Below are 21645 nucleotides of genomic sequence, written 5' to 3'. Positions count from 1 at the left end.
CTTCTCAAGGGATTTGAACGGTTGAGGAGTGCTTCTTGTAAGTCAACTGTTAGCATTTTTTTTTTTGCAGCCGTACACCTTAGAGTCATATAACTTGGTACTTGACACATGCTAACTGCTAGCGTGCTAACTTTTATTGACAATTTTGCCGCTGTACACCTTAGAGTCATATAACTTGGTACATGACACATGCTAACTGCTAGCGTGCTAACTTTTTGAGCTAATTTTGCAGCCGTACACCTTAGAGTCATATAACTTGGTACATGACACATGCTAACTGCTAGCGTGCTAACTTGTATTGCCAATTCTGCCACCGTACACCTTAGAGTCATATAACTTGGTACATGACACATGCTAACTGCTAGCGTGCTAACTGTTTGAGCTAATTTTGCAGCCGTACACCTTAGAGTCATATAACTTTGATACTTGACACATGCTAACTGCTAGTGTGCTAACTTTTATAGCCAATTTTGCCGCCGTACACCTTAGAGTCATATAACTTGGTGCATGACACATGCTAACTGCTAGCGTGCTAACTTTTATTGCCAATTTTGCCGCCGTACACCTTAGAGTCATATAACTTGGTGCATGACACATGCTAACTGCTAGCGTGCTAACTTTTATTGACAATTTTGCCGCCGTACACCTTAGAGTCATATAACTTGGTGCATGACACATGCTAACTGCTAGCGTGCTAACTTTTATAGCCAATTTTGCAGCCGTACACCTCAGAGTCATATAACTTGGTACATGACACATGCTAACTGCTAGCGTGCTAACTTTTTGAGCTAATTTTGCAGCCGTACACCTTAGAGTCATATAACTTGGTACTTGACACATGCTAATTGATAGCGTGCTAACTTGTATTGCCAATTTTGCCGCCGTACACCTTAGAGTCATATAACTTGGTACATGACACATGCTAACTGCTAGCGTGCTAACTTTTTGAGCTAATTTTGCAGCCGTACACCTTAGAGTCATATAACTTGGTACATGACACATGCTAACTGCTAGCGTGCTAACTTTTATTGCCAATTTTGCCGCCGTACACCTTAGAGTCATATAACTTGGTATATGACACATGCTAACTGCTAGCGTGCTAACTTTTATTGACAATTTTGCCACCGTACACCTTAGAGTCATATAACTTGGTACATGACACATGCTAACTGCTAGCGTGCTAACTTGTATTGCCAATTCTGCCACCGTATACCTTAGAGTCATATAACTTGGTACTTGACACATGCTAACTGCTAGCGTGCTAACGTTTATTGACAATTTTGCCGCTGAACACCTTAGAGTCATATAACTTGGTACATGACACATGCTAACTGCTAGCGTGCTAACTTTTATAGACAATTTTGCAGCCGTACACCTTAGAGTCATATAACTTGGTACATGACACATGCTAACTGCTAGCGTGCTAACTTTTATAGTCAATTTTGCAGCCATACACCTCAGAGTCATATAACTTGGTACTTGACATATGCTAGCTGTTAGCATGCTAACTTTTTTAGCTAATTTTGCAGCCGTACACCTTAGAGTCATACACTATGGATGTGAATAATACCACGTTAATAACATGAAAACTATAAAAGTAAATAACATAAAAAAACCATAATAGTTAATATAGAAACTATAATAGACATAAAAAATTGCAGAAGAAACAAATGGGGCCAGTTTGGGCAGATTTTGAGAAAATAATAATAGTTAATAACATTAAAAAACAATAGTTACTAACATAAAAACTATAGGACAAAAAAAATAGCATAACAAACATTGAGGGGGGGGGGCTGGATGACATCACTATTCAGGAAATATATTTCAGAATAACTTAAGAAGCGTAGAGGCACAAACAAACATGTTTAGGGCAAAAAGCAGTAGAAATGTGGCAGTGGTATTTTCATCATTGCAATGCAAGTAGACACAGGTGACATGTCCCCTAGTTTTGGTTGGGAAAAAGGTGTGGCGGTAAATGACGACACCACCAAAGTGTGTCCTCTTTGAAGTGCGAGAGGACACTGGAAAGTGGGCCATAATGTGGAAGTAGGTCTGCTGGAAATGATAAATTCAGCTACAGTCGCTGTAAGAATAGCACTCGGAGCTTTACAGACGCAAAAAAACTGAGCACGGGACTTCTGAACGTACCTTCCAGATCTTGGTCGGGCCACCAGCCCAGCCGGCAGGCCGTGCAGGTGAACTCGTCCTGGACGTACTCGTTGTCTTTGCAGGCCGTGCAGATCCAGCAGCAGCTGACTTCTCCCTTCCTGATCACCTGGTGGAGCGAAAGGTGGAGAAGTCGTCGGCAGAGTTGCTCCGACTGACCGTCCATCCATCCATCCATCTTCTTCCGCTTATCCGAGGTCGGGTCGCGGGGGCAGCAGCCTAAGCAGGGAAGCCCAGACTTCCCTCTCCCCAGCCACTTCGTCCAGCTCCTCCCGGGGGATCCCGAGGCGTTCCCAGGCCAGCCGGGAGACATAGTCTTCCCAACGTGTCCTGGGTCTTCCCCGTGGCCTCCTACCGGTCGGACGTGCCCTAAACACCTCCCTAGGGAGGCGTTCGGGTGGCATCCTGACCAGATGCCCGAACCACCTCATCTGGCTCCTCTCGATGTGGAGGAGCAGCGGCTTTACTTTGAGTTCCCCCCGAATGACAGAGCTTCTCACCCTATCTCTAAGGGAGAGCCTCGCCACCCGGCGGAGGAAACTCATTTCGGCCGCTTGTATCCGTGATCTTGTCCTTTCGGTCATAACCCAAAGCTCATGACCATAGGTGAGGATGGGAACGTAGATCGACCGGTAAATTGAGAGCTTTGCCTTCCGGCTCAGCTCCTTCTTCACCACAACGGATCGATACAGCGTCCGCATTACTGAAGACGCCGCACCGATCCGCCTGTCGATCTCACGATCCACTCTTCCCTCACTCGTGAACAAGACTCCGAGGTACTTGAACTCCTCCACTTGGGGCAGGGTCTCCTCCCCAACCCGGAGATGGCATTCCACCCTTTTCCGGGCGAGAACCATGGACTCGGACTTGGAGGTGCTGATTCTCATCCCAGTCGCTTCACACTCAGCTGCGAACCGATCCAGCGAGAGCTGAAGATCCTGGCCAGATGAAGCCATCAGGACCACATCATCTGCAAAAAGCAGAGACCTAATCCTGCAGCCACCAAACCAGATCCCCTCAACGCCTTGACTGCGCCTAGAAATTCTGTCCATAAAAGTTATGAACAGAATCGGTGACAAAGGGCAGCCTTGGCGGAGTCCAACCCTCACTGGAAACGTGTCCGACTTACTGCCGGCAATGCGAACCAAGCTCTGGCACTGATCATACAGGGAGCGGACCGCAAAAATCAGACAGTCCGATACCCCATACTCTCTGAGCACTCCCCACAGGACTTCCCGAGGGACACGGTCGAATGCCTTCTCCAAGTCCACAAAACACATGAGGGTGCATGGGAGTTTGCCCAACCAGTCCGACTGACCGACAACAGCAAATACCTTGATCTCTCCTCTGGAGCAGGGCTCGCTGCACACCGAGCGCACCGCATCGCTGCCGTTCATCCGCGTCGTGTCGTCGGCGATGCTCAGCACGCCTTCGTGCCACGAGCCGATGTTGATGTAGTCGTAAGCGCCGGGCTCCACGCTCTGGAAGTTCATGATCTCGTACCTGATTCCAAAGGAAACATTTGAGCTAACGCGGTGGAAATACCTTCCAAATCTTTGAAAAGGGCGGCGTGGATGTGTGAAGGATCAAGGATGACACCGGTGATGAGCGTTGAACAAAGACTCATTTATCCATCAAGCAAGCATCACCATCTAAACATGGTCCCTGGCCCTCATGGGGACCTGGTTGTCTTTCTGCATACCATAAACCCGTGATTCTCAAACAGCTCAATTTTTGTTTCTTCTGACCACAGAACTTTCCTCCAGAACAGACCTGGGCAAAATACGGCCCGCGGGCCACATGTGGCCCTTTAAGATTTTCAATCCGGCCCGGACCTTTAACATCAAAAGTGTAGTCATCATTATGATGTGCAGTGATGTTTTTACATGCCCATAAGTCTTCAACTATAGAAAGTATTTCAATGGTTGAAATCTGCACTTTTGAATGTTATAGGAGTTGTTAAAGGGGAACATTATCACCAGACCTATGTAAGCGTCAATATATACCTTGATGTTGCAGAAAAAAGACCATATATTTTTTTACCGATTTCAGAACTCTAAATGGGTGAATTTTGGCGAATTAAACACCTTTCTAATATTCGCTCTCGGAGCGATGACGTCACAACGTGACGTCGCATCGGGAAGCAATCCGCCATCTTCTCAAACACAAAGTCAAATCAGCTCTGTTATTTTCCGTTTTTTCGACTGTTTTCCGTACCTTGGAGACATCATGCCTCGTCGGTGTGTTGTCGGTGGCCCAAAGATGCGAAAGTGGCAAGACATTGGACGTTTGTTCCGCACACTTTACCGACGAAAGCTATGCTACGACAGAGATGGCAAGAATGTGTGGATATCCTGCGACACTCAAAGCAGATGCATTTCCAACCATAAAGTCAAAGAAATCTTCCGCCAGACCCCCATTGAATCTGCCGGAGTGTGTGAGCAATTCAGGGACAAAGGGCCTCGGTAGCAAGGCAAGCAATGGCGGCAGTTTGTTCCCGCAGACGAGCGAGCTAAACCCCCTGGATGTCTTGGCTCACACCGTCCCGAAGATGATCAAGAGAAGAATATCGACCCTAGCTTCCCTGGCCTGCTGACATGAGGGTATGTCTACAGAATATATTAATTGATGAAAACTGGGCTGTCTGCACTCTCAAAGTGTATGTTGTTGCCAAATGTATTTCATATGCTGTAAACCTAGTTCATAGTTGTTAGTTTCCTTTAATGCCAAACAAACACATATCAATCGTTGGTTAGAAGGCGATCGCCGAATTCGTCCTCGCTTTCTCCCGTGTCGCTGGCTGTCGTGTCGTTTTCGTCGGTTTCGCTTGCACACGGTTCAAACCGATATGGCTCAATAGCTTCAGTTTCTTCTTCGATTTCGTTTTCGCTACCTGCCTCCACACTACAACCATCCATTTCAATACATGCGTAATCTGTTGAATCGCTTAAGCCGCTGAAATCCGAGTCTGAATCCGAGCTAATGTCGCTATAGCTTGCTGTTCTTTCCGCCATGTTTGTTTGTGTTGGCTTCACTATGTGACGTCACAGGAAAATGGACGGGTGTTTATAACGATGGTTAAAATCAGGCACTTTGAAGCTTTTTTTAGGGATATTGCGTGATGGGTAACATTTTGAAAAAAACTTCAAAAAATATAATAAGCCACTGGGAACTGATTTTTAATGGTTTTAACAATTCTGAAATTGTGATAATGTTCCCCTTTAAGGTCATCTAGGTCACAGCAGCTCAGACCAGGAACAAACGGGGCTTGTTTCCATAGCAGCCAGCCCCAAACACATGTGTCAGGAACAGATGTGGAAGAACATTTTTACAACAAATTTCTGCATAAAAGTGATAACATATCATATTGTAGATGTTTGTTACACTTTGCATTCATATTTTGCTGTTTGTTACATTTTTGTTGTGTTTTAGAGCGATGTCTATATGTTGTTAATATTCAGTGTTTTATTGTTCATAGTTAATATTGTAAATCCCACTTTCTTTATATCCACGTACATTTTGGGTGTCCCATTCAGTAAAAACTGTAAAATTCCATTCCGTTTTTTTGAGGTTGTCTGTTTGTAACTTTTTTAGAATTCTATGGGACATTGTGACTTTTGGGATTAGTGTTCCTGAAAAAAAAGGGACCCAAACACACATACTGTACAGCAGGTGTTTATAGCTATATAATTTCTACACACATACATATTGGTCCCCCTCTCTCAATGTGGCCCCCGAGTCAAAATATTTGCCCAGCTCTGCTCCAGAAGGTCTTATCTTTGTCCATGTGATGTCAGATGAAACAAAAATTTAGCTGTTTGGCCACTATACCCAGCAATATGTTTGGAGGAGAAAAGGTGAGGCCTTTAGTCCCAGGAACAGCATTCCTACCGTCAAGCATGTTGGTGGTAGTATTATGCTCTAGGCCTGTTTTGCTGCCAATTGAACAGGTGCTTTACAGAGAGTAAATGGGACAATGAAAAAGGAGGATTACCTCCAAATTCTAATTCAAACAGTGTTACTGTTCAAACTGTGTGGGCAAAAATATGAAATATTCTTGTTAAATGAAACATCCGCATGGTTCTGGTGGTACCTACCTCCCAGGCGAGTCCCCGTTCTCGTCGAACCAGATGTCCTCCCCGGAGACGCCGGCGAACGAGGTCTTCAGCAGGAAGTCCAGCAGGTGGCTGCCGTCCACGGGCTTCATGTGGTCGCAGAGACCGGCGTGGCCATCGGGGCACAGGTTGGCGTGCATGTCGTGCAGGCCGTGGGCCATGGCGTAGATGGCGTTGATGACGAAGCCCATCTTGCTGTCTTGGACGTAGTTGTCCTGCAGGCGCTCCTGACCTGACGCACCAGAGACAACATCCTGCTGAAAAAGATCCTATACTGGGAAATAATTACTCACAAAAGTGCTTTTAGTAAACTAGATTTTAATGATTTGATGGGAATTCATTTTATTTTTAAGATGTGTAGCGAAGCCTGCTTTTTTCATATTGGTATGTGTATACTTGGGATGTAAGAAAGGCATTTTATCTTTTATTTACTTCAAACAAATGAAGTCTATTACAGTGTTGTGTGTGATATATGACATCTATTACGTTGTATGTGATATATGACATCTATTACATTGTTGTATGTGATATATGACATCTATTACATTGTTGTATGTGATATATGACATCTATTACATTGTTGTATGTGATATATGACATCTATTACATTGCCATATGTGTTATATGTTATCTATTACATTGTTGTATGTGATATATGACAACTATTACGTTGTTGTATGTGATATATGACATCTATTACGTTGTTGTATGTGATATATGACATCTATTACGTTGTTGTATGTGATATATGACATTTATTACGTTGTTGTATGTGATATGTGACATCTATTACATTGTTGTTTGTGATATATGACATCTATTACAATGTTGTATGTGATATATGACATCTATTACATTGTTGTATGTGATATATTACATCTATTACATTGTCGTATGTGATATATGACATCTATTACATTGTTGTATGTGATATATGACATCTATTATGTTGTTGTATGTGATATATGACATCTGCTACATTGTTGTATGTGATATATGACACATACTACATTGTTGTATGTTATATATGACATCTATTACGTTGTTGTATGTGATATATGACATCTATTACATTGTTGTATGTGATATATGACATCTATTACGTTGTTGTATGTGATATATGACATCTATTACATTGTTGTATGTGATATGTGACATCTATTACATTGTTGTTTGTGATATATGACATCTATTACAATGTTGTATGTGATATATGACATCTATTACATTGTTGTATGTGATATATGACATCTATTACATTGTCGTATGTGATATATGACATCTATTACATTGTTGTATGTGATATATGACATCTATTACATTGTTGTATGTGTTATATAACATCTATTACATTGTTGTATGTGATATATGACATCTATTACATTGTTGTATGTGATATATGACATCTATTACATTGTTGTATGTGATATATGACATCTATTACGTTGTTGTATGTGATATATGACATCTATTACATTGTTGTATGTGATATATGACATCTATTACATTGTTGTATGTGATATATGACATCTATTACGTTGTTGTATGTGATATATGACATCTATTACATTGTTGTATGTGATATATGACATCTATTACATTGTTGTATGTGATATATGACATCTATTACATTGTTGTATGTGATATATGACATCTATTACATTGTTGTATGTCATATATGACACCTATTACACTGTTGTATGTGATTAATGACATCTATTACATTGTTGTATGTGATATATGACATATTACATTGTTGTATGGGGTTAATAACCCCTGAATTAAAGGATCAAATTTAGCTTAAATGCTAGCGTAAAACTTTAGCATGCTAATGTTAGCATGATTACAGGAAAAGTTAGCCCCAAGTATCAAAAGCTAACTATCTCATTAAAAATGAAAGCACATGTTCATATTTTTATGGGCCTGCTTGTATGCGCATGTATGCTATACAAGAATGTTAAGAACCCCTGATTCAAATGATCAAAATTAGCTTGAATGCTAGCATAAAAAGTTAGCATGCTAACGTTAGCATGATAACAGGAAAAGTTAGCGCCAAGCCATACATCTTATTCAAAATGAAAGCACACCTTCATGTTTTTATGGGCCTTCTTGTATGCGCATGAATGTAAAAAATGTTCCTGATTTAAATGATCAAAATTAGCTTGAATGCTCGCGTAAAACTTTAGCACGCTAATGTTAGCATGAAAACAGGAAAAGTTAGCGCCAAGCTATTCATCTTGTTCAAAATGAAAGCACACGTACATGTTTTTATGGGCCTGCTTGTATGCGCATAAATGTTAAAAAGGCTAAGAACCCCTGATTTGAATGACCAAAATGAGCTTAAATGCTAGCGTATAAAATTAGCACGCTAATGTTAGCATGAAAACAGGAAAAGTTAGCGCCAAGCCATACATCTTATTCAAAATGAAAGCACACATTCATGTTTTTATGGGCCTGCTTGTATGCGCATGAATGTTAAAAAGGTTAAGAACCCCTGATTTGAATGATCAAAATGAGCTTAAATGCTACCGTATAAAATTAGCACGCTAATGTTAGCATGATAACAGGAAAAGTTAGCGCCAAGCCATACATTTTATTCAAAATGAAAGCACATGTTCATGTTTTTATGGGCCTGCTTGTATGCGCATGAATAAGAACCCCTGATTTGAATGATCAAAATGAGATTAAATGCTAGCGTATAAAATTAGCACGCTAATGTTAGCATGAAAACAGGAAAAGTTAGCGCCAAGCCATACATCTTATTCAAAATGAAAGCACATGTCCATGTTTTTATGGGCCTGCTTGTATGCGCATGAATGTTAAAAAGGTTAAGAACCCCTGATTTGAATGATCAAAATGAGCTTAAATGCTAGCGTATAAAATTAGCACGCTAATGTTAGCATGAAAACAGGAAAAGTTAGCGCCAAGCTATTCATCTTATTCAAAATGAAAGCACACGTACATGTTTTTATGGGCCTGCTTGTATGCGCATGAATGTTAAAAAGGTTAAGAACCCCTGATTTGAATGATCAAAATGAGCTTAAATGCTTGCGTATAAAATTAGCACGCTAATGTTAGCATGAAAACAGGAAAAGTTAGCGCCAAGCTATTCATCTTATTCAAAATGAAAGCGCACGTGCATGTTTTTATGGGCCTGCTTGTATGCGCATGAAAAAGAACCCCTGATTTGAATGATCAAAATGAGCTTAAATGCTAGCGTATAAAATTAGCACGCTAATGTTAGCATGAAAACAGGAAAAGTTAGCGCCAAGCTATTCATCTTATTCAAAATGAAAGCACACATACATGCTTTTATGGGCCTGCTTGTATGCGCATGAATGTTAAAAAGGTTAAGAACCCCTGATTTGAATGATCAAAATGAGCTTAAATGCTAGCGTATAAAATTAGCACGCTAATGTTAGCAGGATAACAGGAAAAGTTAGCGCCAAGCCATACATTTTATTCAAAATGAAAGCACATGTTCATGTTTTTATGGGCCTGCTTGTATGCGCATGAATGTTAAAAAGGTTAAGAACCCCTGATTTAAATGATCAAAATGAGCTTAACTGCTAGCGTATAAAATTAGCACTTTAATGTTAGCATGAAAACAGGAAATGTTAGCGCCAAGCTATTCATCTTATTCAAAATGAAAGCACACGTACATGTTTTTATGGGCCTGCTTGTATGCGCATGAATAAGAACCCCTGATTTGAATGATCAAAATGAGCTTAAATGCTAGCATATAAAATTAGCACTTTAATGTTAGCATGATAACAGGAAAAGTTAGCGCCAAGCTATAAATTGTATTCAAAATTAAAGCACATGTTCATGTTTTTATGGGCCTGCTTGTATGCGCATAAATGTTAAAAAGGTTAAGAACCCCTGATTTAAATGATCAAAATGAGCTTAAATGCTAGCATATAAAATTAGCACGCTAATGTTAGCAGGATAACAGGAAAAGTTAGCGCCAAGTCATACATTTTATTCAAAATGAAAGCACATGTTCATGTTTTTATGGGCCTGCTTGTATGCGCATGAATGTTAAAAAGGTTAAGAACCCCTGATTTGAATGATCAAAATGTGCTTAAATGCTAGCGTATAAAATTAGCACTTTAATGTTAGCATGATAACAGAAAAGTTAGCGCCAAGCTATAAATTGTATTCAAAATGAAAGCACATGTTCATGTTTTTATGGGCCTGCTTGTATGCGCATAAATGTTAAGAAGGCTAAGAACCCCTGATTTGAACGATCAAAATGAGATTAAATGCTAGCGTATAAAATAAGCACGCTAATGTTAGCATGAAAACAGGAAAAGTTAGCGCCAAGCTATTCATCTTATTCAAAATGAAAGCACACGTACATGTTTTTATGGGCCTGCTTGTATGCGCATGAATAAGAACCCCTGATTTGAATGATCAAAATGAGATTAAATGCTAGCGTATAAAATTAGCACGCTAATGTTAGCATGAAAACAGGAAAAGTTAGCGCCAAGCTATTCATCTTATTCAAAATGAAAGCACATGTTCATGTTTTTATGGGCCTGCTTGTATGCGCATGAATGTAAAAAATGTTAAGAACCCCTGATTTAAATGATCAAAATGAGCTTAAATGCTAGCATATAAAATTAGCACGCTAATGTTAGCATGAAAACAGGAAAAGTTAGCGCCAAGCCATACATCTTATTCAAAATGAAAGCACACGTACATGTTTCTATGGGCCTGCTTGTATGCGCATGAATAAGAACCCCTGATTTGAATGATCAAAATGAGATTAAATGCTAGCGTATAAAATTAGCACGCTAATGTTAGCATGAAAACAGGAAAAGTTAGCGCCAAGCTATTCATCTTATTCAAAATGAAAGCACACGTTCATGTTTTTATGGGCCTGCTTGTATGCGCATGAGTGTTAAAAAGGTTAAGAACCCCTGATTTGAATTATCAAAATGAGCTTAAATGCTAGCATATAAAATTAGCACTATAAATTGTATTCAAAATGAAAGCACATGTTCATATTTTTATGGGCCTGCTTGTATGAATGTTAAACAAATAGCCGAAAGCAGCGCACTTACCGGAGCAGTTCCTCACATAATTCCGGTTCTCTTGCGGGTGGCCCGGCAGGCGACACTGGAAGCGGTGCTGCCAGAACTCGGGGAACCACGGGTTGCGGCTGTTGGTGGCGAGCTCGAGCTTCAGGAAGTAGCGGTCGAAGGAGGAGACCTCGGCCGACTGCAGCTTGACCGTGATGCCGCCCAGCGCCTCCTGCTCGTATCCCTCCACCACCTCCATCCGGTCGGCCCAGCCGTCGCTGCACGCACAGGAAGACCTCGGTCAACGTCTGACGACGCAGTAAGACATGCCCGGGCCCAGCGAAGCCGGCGGCGATTCTGGGTGTTGTTGATAAATGGCTTTCGCTTTTGTTTTTATTTACAATTTAGTGCCAACTTCACTGGTTTTGGGGTTTGTAATTGACAAACTAGCTATTAGTTGAGACTTCTACTGTGCATTGACAATATAATTTTGAGCAATAAATGACTTGGTATTTATTGCTGTCACAAGCCAGTCAACCTCTGCATGAAGTAATCCATATTCTTAACTCAACTTCCTGCCTGCTCACGTCTAAGCCAGCATGACTGTGGAATCTTTTCAAGTTGTGTGTGATTTAAAGCCATCATTACCTCAGAGTCTGGCGGCCACAGGGGGAATAATTTGTGTTGCAATTAAAGCTGCTTCAGAGACGAGAACAGAGGGAAAGGGATAAGAAAACAAACTAGGTCATGAAAATGTAGGGCTGGGCGATAAAACGATACCATATTCATCATTTCCATAGTTAAATAAGAATAAAAGGGCAAAATAATGTTACACAGATGTCATTTCTTTGGCATTAAACCAGCAGAAAATAGTTCTTCTCAGGTTTCTAATTTTCACACTTTTCACTGTTTTGTTACACTTTATTAAACTTTTTTTTTTTTTTTACATATTCCTTTTTGTTGCACCTCATTTTTAAAAACTTAAGTGTTCAATGTGATTTTACAATTGTGTTTACATTGATTGTTTTCCATGCTTGTGTTGACATTTTCTTTCTGCCTTGATAGCTGAGAGGATTATAATCACAGGAAGGTTACATTTGATATTGAATTTTTTTTTTTCCCTCCTGCTCCTTATTTTCCATAGGCCACAAAAAAATACCGATAATTATCAATATCGCCCGTTATAATAACGTTTAAATAATTACTGCATAGCACAAATTCCTTTCCATAGTTAAATAAGAATAAAAGGGCAAAAATAATGTTACACAGGCGTTATTTCCTGGCACTAAACCTACAGAAAACAGTTTTTCTCAGGTTTCTCATTTTCACACTTTTCACTGTTTTGTTACACTTTATTAAACTTTTTTTTTTTTACATATTCCTTATTATGTTCAATGTGATTTTACAATTGTGTTTACATTGATTGTTTTCCATGCTTGTGTTGACATTTTCTTTCTGCCTTGATAGCTGAGGGGATTATAATCAGAGGAAGGTTACATTTGATGTCGAATATTTTTTTCTCCTCCTGCTCCTTATTTTTCATAAGCCACAAAAAAATACCGATAATTATCAATATCGCCCGATATAACGTTTAAATAACTACTGCACAGCACAAATTCCTTTCCATAGTTAAATAAGAATAAAAGGGCAAAATAATGTTACACAGACGTTATTTCCTGGCACTAAACCTGCAGAAAGTAGTTCTTCTCAGGTTTCTCATTTTCACACTTTTCACTGTTTTGTTACACTTTATTAAACTTTTTTTTTTTTTTTTACATATTCCTTATTATGTTCAATGTGATTTTACAATTGTGTTTACATTGATTGTTTTCCATGCTTGTGTTGACATTTCCTTTCTGCCTTGATAGCTGAGGGGATTATAATCACAGGAAGGTTACATTTGATATGGAATATTTTTTTTTCCTCCTGCTCCTTATTTTCCATAGGCCACAAAAAATACCGATAATTATCAATATCGCCCGTTATAATAACGTTTAAATAATTACTGCATAGCACAGATTCCTTTCCATAGTTAAATAAGAATAAAAGGGCAAAATAATGTTACACAGGCGTTATTTCCTGGCACTAAACCTGCAGAAAATAGTTCTTCTCAGGTTTCTCATTTTCACACTTTTCACTGTTTTGTTACACCTTATTAAACTTTTTTTTTTTTTACATATTCCTTATTATGTTCAATGTGATTTTACAATTGTGTGTACATTGATTGTTTTCCATGCTTGTGTTGACATTTTCTTTCTGCCTTGATAGCTGAGGGGATTATAATCACAGGAAGTTACATTTGATGTCGAATATTTTTTTTTCTCCTGCTCCTTATATTCCATAAACCACAAAAAAATACCGATAATTATCAATATCGCCCGATATAACGTTTAAATAACTACTGCACAACACAAATTCCTTTCCATAGTTAAATAAGAATAAAAGGGTGAAATAATGTTACACAGACGTCATTTCTTTGGCATTAAACCTACAGAAAACAGTTTTTCTCAGGTTTCTCATTTTCACACTTTTCACTGTTTTGTTACACCTTATCAAACTTTTTTTTTTACATATTCCTTATTATGTTCAATGTGATTTTACAATTGTGTTTACATTGATTGTTTTCCATGCTTGTGTTGACATTTTCTTTCTGCCTTGATAGCTGAGGGGATTATAATCACAGGAAGTTACATTTGATATGGAATATTTTTTTTTCCTCCTGCTCCTTATTTTCCATAGGCCACAAAAAAATACCGATAATTATCAATATCGCCCGTTATAATAACGTTTAAATAATTACTGCATAGCACAAATTCTTTTCCATAGTTAAATAAGAATAAAAGGGCAAAATAATGTTACACAGCCGTTATTTTCTGGCACTAAACCTGCAGAAAATAGTTCTTCTCAGGTTTCTCATTTTCACACTTTTCACTGTTTTGTTACACCTTATTAAACTTTTTTTTTTTTTACATATTCCTTATTATGTTCAATGTGATTTTACAATTGTGTTAAATTGATTGTTTTCCATGCTTGTGTTGACATTTTCTTTCTGCCTTGATAGCTGAGGGGATTATAATCACAGGAAGTTACATTTGATGTCGAATATTTTTTTTTCTCCTGCTCCTTATATTCCATAAACCACAAAAAAATACCGATAATTATCAATATCGCCCGATATAACGTTTAAATAACTACTGCACAACACAAATTCCTTTCCATAGTTAAATAAGAATAAAAGGGCAAAATAATGTTACACAGTCGTCATTTCTTTGGCATTAAACCTACAAAAAACAGTTTTTCTCAGGTTTCTCATTTTCACACTTTTCACTGTTTTGTTACACCTTATTAAACTTTTTTTTTTTTTTTACATATTCCTTATTATGTTCAATGTGATTTTACAATTGTATTTACATTGATTGTTTTCCATGCTTGTGTTGACATTTCCTTTCTGCCTTGATAGCTGAGGGGATTATAATCACAGGAAGGTTACATTTGATATGGAATTTTTTTTTTTCCTCCTGCTCCTTATTTTCCATAGGCCACAAAAAATACCGATAATTATCAATATCGCCCGTTATAATAACGTTTAAATAATTACTGCATAGCACAAATTCCTTTCCATAGTTAAATAAGAATAAAAGGGCAAAATAATGTTACACAGCCGTTATTTCCTGGCACTAAACCTGCAGAAAATAGTTCTTCTCAGGTTTCTCATTTTCACACTTTTCACTGTTTTGTTACACCTTATTAAACTTTTTTTTTTTTTTACATATTCCTTATTATGTTCAATGTGATTTTACAATTGTGTTTACATTGATTGTTTTCCATGCTTGTGTTGACATTTCCTTTCTGCCTTGATAGCTGAGGGGATTATAATCACAGGAAGTTACATTTGATGTCGAATATATTTTTTTCTCCTGCTCCTTATTTTTCATAAGACACAAAAAAATACCGATAATTATCAATATCGCCCGATATAACGTTTAAATAACTACTGCATAGCACAAATTCCTTTCCATAGTTAAATAAGAATAAAAGGGCAAAATAATGTTACACAGCCGTTATTTCCTGGCACTAAACCTGCAGAAAATAGTTCTTCTCAGGTTTCTCATTTTCACACTTTTCACTGTTTTGTTACACCTTATTAAACTTTTTTTTTTTACATATTCCTTTTTATGTTCAATGTGATTTTACAATTGTGTTTACATTGATTGTTTTCCATGCTTGTGTTGACATTTTCTTTCTGCCTTGATAGCTGAGGGGATTATAATCACAGGAAGTTACATTTGATGTCGAATATATTTTTTCCCTCCTGCTCCTTATTTTCCATAGGCCACAAAAAAATACAGATAATTATCAATATTGCCCGATATAATAACGTTTAAATAATTACTGCATAGCACAAATTCCTTTCCATAGTTAAATAAGAATAAAAGGGCAAAATAATGTTACACAGCCGTCATTTCCTGGCACTAAACCTGCAGAAAATAGTTCTTCTCAGGTTTCTCATTTTCACACTTTTCACTGTTTTGTTACACTTTATTAAACTTTTTTTTTTTTACATATTCCTTATTGTGTTCAATTTGATTTTACAATTTGTTTACATTGATTGTTTTCCATGCTTGTGTTGACATTTTCTTTCTGCCTTGATAGCTGAGGGGATTATAATCACAGGAAGTTACATTTGATGTCGAATATATTTTTTCCCTCCTGCTCCTTATTTTCCATAGGCCACAAAAAAATACCGATAATCATCAATATCGCCCGTTATAATAACGTTTAAATAATTACTGCATAGCACAAATTCCTTTCCATAGTTAAATAAGAATAAAAGGGCAAAATAATGTTACACAGCCGTCATTTCCTGGCACTAAACCTGCAGAAAATAGTTCTTCTCAGGTTTCTCATTTTCACACTTTTCACTGTTTTGTTACACCTTATTAAACTTTTTTTTTTTTTTTACATATTCCTTATTATGTTCAATGTGATTTTACAATTGTGTTTACATTGATTGTTTTCCATGCTTGTGTTGACATTTCCTTTCTGCCTTGATAGCTGAGTGGATTATAATCACAGGAAGTTACATTTGATGTCGAATATATTTTTTTCTCCTGCTCCTTATATTCCATAAACCACAAAAAAATACCGATAATTAATTAATATCGCCCGATATAACGTTTAAATAACTACTGCACAGCACAAATTCCTTTCCATAGTTAAATAAGAATAAAAGGCAAAATAATGTTACACAGCTGTCATTTGTTTGGCATTAAACCTACAGAAAATAGTTCTTCTCAGGTTTCTCATTTTCACACTTTAGCGATACCGATAATTATGGATATTGACCAATATAAAACATTGGTATCATGATACCATTTTCCAGCCAGCCTCGTGAGAAGGTAAATAATATGCTGCACTTAGGGTTTATTTAGAGGGCAATCAAAACTAAATAAATCATCAAAAAGAATGAGCTAGTGCCTCCTACCAGCTCTCATTGTTTTATTTTTCATGTCGGCTCGGCCCTGCAGACAACAAAAGTGACAATGCTGGTCGGGCGTCTCCGGCCATCTGCTTCTCCATCACACTCCCTCGGCCCAACACTCGCTACGTGCCAAGAATCCGCAGCTCTGACGCCGGCAGCATACAAATATATAATCATATATTTATACACCACCCAGACATCTCCCGAGTGGAGCTAATTCGGGCAAAACGGGGCAGGAAAAAAAAATTCATTTTTTTCTGTAAGTAAATGACAAAGTTTACAGCTAGCTGTGACCGGAGGCGCCGTTTAACTGAACATTTTCCTTTGTAGCACAAGTCACCTTGACCCAGAAACGGAAACAAAACACTTCTTACGCTCTAACAAACCCCCCCGCCGCCGCAGTCCCCCTTTATCCTCCGCGGAGAAGCAGGAGATAGAAGAGGTGAGCGCAAGTTTAAGCTTTGGAGATGAAAACATGGCAGGCAGCTCGAGGGACACTTCATTAGGCACGACTGATGCAGGGAGCGAATGAGAAAAAAGGTGCTTTTTTTTTTTTGCAAGGACTGTCGTCATGGTGACGGAGTCTACATCATACTTGCCAACCCTCCCGGATTTTCCGGGAGACTCCCGAAATTCAGCGCCTCTCCCGAAAACCTCCCGGGACAAATTTTCTCCCGAAAATCTCCCGAAATTCAGGCGGAACTGGAGGCCACGCCCCCTTCCAGCTCCATGCGGACCTGAGTGACGTGTTGACAGCCTGTTCACACGTCTGCTTTCCCACAATATAAACAGCTAATGATCGAGGGCGAGTCCTTGGTTACTTGTGTGGGTTTATTGTTAGGCAGTTTGATTAACGTCCTCCCAGCGCGGTAACAACACACAACAACAGCAGTCAAGTTTTCGTCTACCGTAAAGCAGTTCGTCTGCCGTAAACAGCAATGTTGTGACACTTTTAAACAGGACAATACTGCCATCTACTGTACATGCATATGTGACCCACCCATAATGTGTCACATTTTTGTGTTGATTTATTTATTTTATTTTGTGGTTTGAATTCGTTTTTGGAGCTGTCATTACACATTTATCAGTATTCACGTTGGTCAGTAGGGGGCAGTAGGGCGTTTCTTCCCAATTGAATGCTATCACCTGCAGACCGGAAGTGTCTTGTCATTCTGATGAGCGCGACCAGTCTGTGAACAATTGAAATGTCCTGTGTGCTTTTTTTCTCCTGTATAACAGGTTAGTTTTGGTGAATCAACTCACTGAATAATATCCATGTGATCTTTATAAGCTTAAGTACACATTCTGATGGTGGAGCCTAACTCTAAAGTGTTTGTGAGTTGTAGTTTGTATTTGTGAATGAATCCAGTGCACAGCTGCAGTAATCAATACAAAAAGGCGACGTGAGTATGCAATGTTTATATAGGAACTTCTGATCCTAATTCAGACTCCCAAATTAGAGCTCCCGTTTTCTTATTGATTTTATAATGTATATTTGTATAATGTGTGTGTTCTAAAATAGTGACAGAGAATAGAACAAGGATGGACAATTCAACCCTTAACTCAACAATGAGTAGATGAGTGTTATGTGTGTGTATATGTGTAAATAAATGAACACTGAAATTCAAGTATTTCTTTTATTTATATATATATATATATATATATATATATATGTATATATATATATATATATATGTAATAAAAAATATATAAATATATATAGCTAGAATTCACTGAAAGTCAAGTATTTGTTATATATATATATATATATAAATATATATATATATTAACCACGCCCCCCGCCCCACCCCCGACCACGCCCCCCACCTCCCGAAATCGGAGGTCTCAAGGTTGGCAAGTATGGTCTACATACTGTACAGTGGCCACGGCGAGTACCGTATTTTCCGTACCGTAGGGCGCCCCGGATTATAAGGCGCACTGCCGATGAGCGGGTCTAGTCAGGTCTATTTTCATACATAAGGCGCATTAAAGGGGTCATGTTTATTTATTTTTCTTCTAAATGTATGTTATGGTTGCTGAGGGGAGGTGACGGCAACAGACACCAGGGGATGGTATAGCTCTAAGCATTTATTATATATAGTCACTATACATAATAAAGAAACAATAATAATTAAACTAACTAAGGAAATGGAGCGTGACAAAATCCAAGAGTGTGTATGGTGTAAGACTGTGTGTGTCGATTAGCTGTTGAGCACTACCGTAAATATTGAACGAGAGCGAAGGAACACGGACGTCCGTGGGGCAGGTAGATGATCCAGGGCGAGCGGGAGGCGTCGAGAGAAACGTGTCCAAGCGGGAGGTCGAGAATCCAAAAGGGCAGTCCGGGAGGCAAGGGGAACAACAGGGGATCACAGGAGAACACGGGAAGCGAAAGGTACAGAACACTATACTCCGGCACGGCATGGCAGGTTGTGCGGGCTTATGAAGGCAGCTTGTTCATCCCAGGCAGGGATAATAGAGAGGGAAACGCCCGTGGGCGTGGCCCGCGGTGCTCTCACTGGAGCGCCCAGATGGATGAGCGGCGGTGGAAGGAGTCTGAGCCGTAACAATGTAAAAGACTTCTTTGTGGTCTACATAACATGTAATGGTGGTTCTTTGGTCAAAATGTTGCATAGATGATGTTTTACACATCATCTTCAAGTCGCTTTCTGACAGTCTCTTCAGGATGCGCCGTTTTGTGGGCAGGTCTTATTTACGTGGTTCGCCTTCGACAGCGTCGTCTTTGTTGTAGCGGTGTAGCGTGCAAGGACGGGAATGGAAGAGGTGTCAAAAGATGGTGCTAACGGTTTTAATGACATCCAGACTTTACTTCAATCAATAACGGAGCAGCATCTCCTCATCCGTGGCTCACTAGTGCAACAACGACGCCCGGAATGTGTCCCGCGAAAAAAACCTCAGATCGGAACTCTCTAATTGTCAGAATAATTGTATCTGCGTTATCACAAAACTTTGTGTTTCAATGAGTTCCCGGCGAGCAGACAAAAGCTGTCTTTGATCTCACCAATCAAAAAGGCTTGTAAAACTCCACTGTGTAGGATGGGAAGTGACATGAAGGTGTCGGTTTATTTGATGTATTGTAATCCACAGGAAGATTTCGTCTTGACCCCAGATCTACAAAGCGGAGAGTAAGCAGGACCTGACCCCCCTCCATGCACCTTTTTTTTAACTGTTTTGTAACCAAAGGCGACGGCTGTTTACGACCCCCCTCCCTTTAAAAACAGCTGTTGCCATGTAATCAGGGAAAAACCAAATAAAAGAGGAGGCGTACAATCTTTCGTCAGAGCGTGGTGGGAGACTGTACAAAGACTACAGCCCAGACGTTTCTCCTCAATGAGCTAAATTTAATTCTGTCTCTGTTTAATTCCTTGCTTCTTTGTTTGTTTAATAGATGTCATCAGTGTTTTAACCTGACACTAATAACTAAAGTTCCTTGGGTGAATTATGTAAACTCACTACACCGGTATGTTTTAGCGCTTTCATGGCGAGTTTACTGACAGATATTAGTAAGAATGTTACGGCGCATGCGCATATTGTCATTCCCTCCGCTGCTGGAGCAGCAAGAAGCTCCGCTGAGCCCTGCTCAGACCGCGGCCACGCGCCTACACGGCCGCGGGCAATCTGCAATCAGCGCACCTGGATCTGATGAACCTCAGCAGTATAAAGACCAACGCAGCAGACAATCCAGCGCCGGAACATAGTTCTCTGTTCAGATATTCTCCGTCGCCTTAGAAGTGAGCTGTGCGCCTCACTTCTCTGGATCTCCCTCTGGACCCTGACTGCCTCCCTCGATCCTCGACTTCCCTCGCTTTGGACCCGGACTTCAGGACGCCTCTCTCCAGCCCCACGGACCTCACGCTTGGATGACGGACCTCTTTCTGAAAACTCCCATCTCCCTACTGCATCTCTGACGATTTCATTAGATTTTAATTAGATTTCATTTTATGTAGTTATTTTGTGTCTATACGTAAGGTGACCGTGTCTAGCAGAGCACAAACCCAGAATGCCTGCAGACCTCAGAGACAAGATTGTGTCCAGGCACAAATCTGCTTGTGTTGTGAATACTTTCCGGATGCACTGGATGTAAGTGAATTATTAATACGTCCTAATTGTTATTCCAGTTCTATGTATACATTTTATTCTTGTGTATTTTTTCCTCAATTGTTAAAATGCTCTTGTGCTACAGCATTTTTTTTAGGTGAGGGAAGATTCAAAATAGTGATGTCACTGTCAAAGCATCACTTTATGGAATGTTTACAAAGAAAATAAATTATATTTCAGAATACAGTAATTCCCAACAATAGTGTAATATTTGTGTAAATATAAAGGTTTCTTGGTAAAAAACAACAATAGTTACGAGCCAGTTTTTAAGGTTAATTTGTGTCTATTACAAAAGCTTTTTTTTCTTTTTTTTACACTGAATTTATTTAACTGATTTTTTTTTTCATCACAATTTTGTGAACTAAACATTTTGACATTAAATTATCCTTACAATTTGTAATCAAAAAGGTGTGTTCAAAAATTCTGTTTTTTAAAATGTGTTTTCAAATTTAGTGTGTAAAAATTCAGTGGAAACATTTTCAAATGTAGAAAAAATTGTGGCTTCAAAACTCAAGACTTAGTTGCTATATATGTTAATGTGTGTCCTTACATTACAAAAGCATTCTTACAAAATGTTAATACTGTAAGTATTGTACTTAATACACACCAGCATCTTAGTTGTAGTTTTCACTACCAAATTTGGAGGTGCTGAAATCGCCATGTAAAATAGCTAATGCTAATTAGTAACATGTAAATGGGATATCCAATGTTAATTAGCATCGAGCTAGCACGTCTA

General features: G+C 39.1%; 1 protein-coding gene across 1 annotated transcript in view; it reads right to left on the bottom strand.

Moving 5' to 3' along the window:
• grm1b (glutamate receptor, metabotropic 1b) overlaps positions 1-21645 on the bottom strand; it is a 62261-nt gene that overhangs the window by 16710 nt on the left and 23906 nt on the right. Inside the window, exons 3-6 of the mRNA XM_061924507.1 lie at positions 11351-11586; positions 6264-6513; positions 3501-3669; positions 2149-2275 (exon numbers count right to left, since the gene is read on the bottom strand). Coding sequence (XP_061780491.1) covers positions 2149-2275; positions 3501-3669; positions 6264-6513; positions 11351-11586 — 782 coding nt within the window. The remainder of the gene's footprint in view (positions 1-2148; positions 2276-3500; positions 3670-6263; positions 6514-11350; positions 11587-21645) is intronic.

This window comes from Nerophis lumbriciformis, linkage group LG29 (genome assembly GCF_033978685.3).
Source record: "Nerophis lumbriciformis linkage group LG29, RoL_Nlum_v2.1, whole genome shotgun sequence".
NCBI classification, from domain to species: domain Eukaryota; kingdom Metazoa; phylum Chordata; class Actinopteri; order Syngnathiformes; family Syngnathidae; genus Nerophis; species Nerophis lumbriciformis.
The sequence above is the reverse complement of the archived record's forward strand: the minus strand, read 5'-3'. Positions and strand labels throughout refer to the sequence as shown.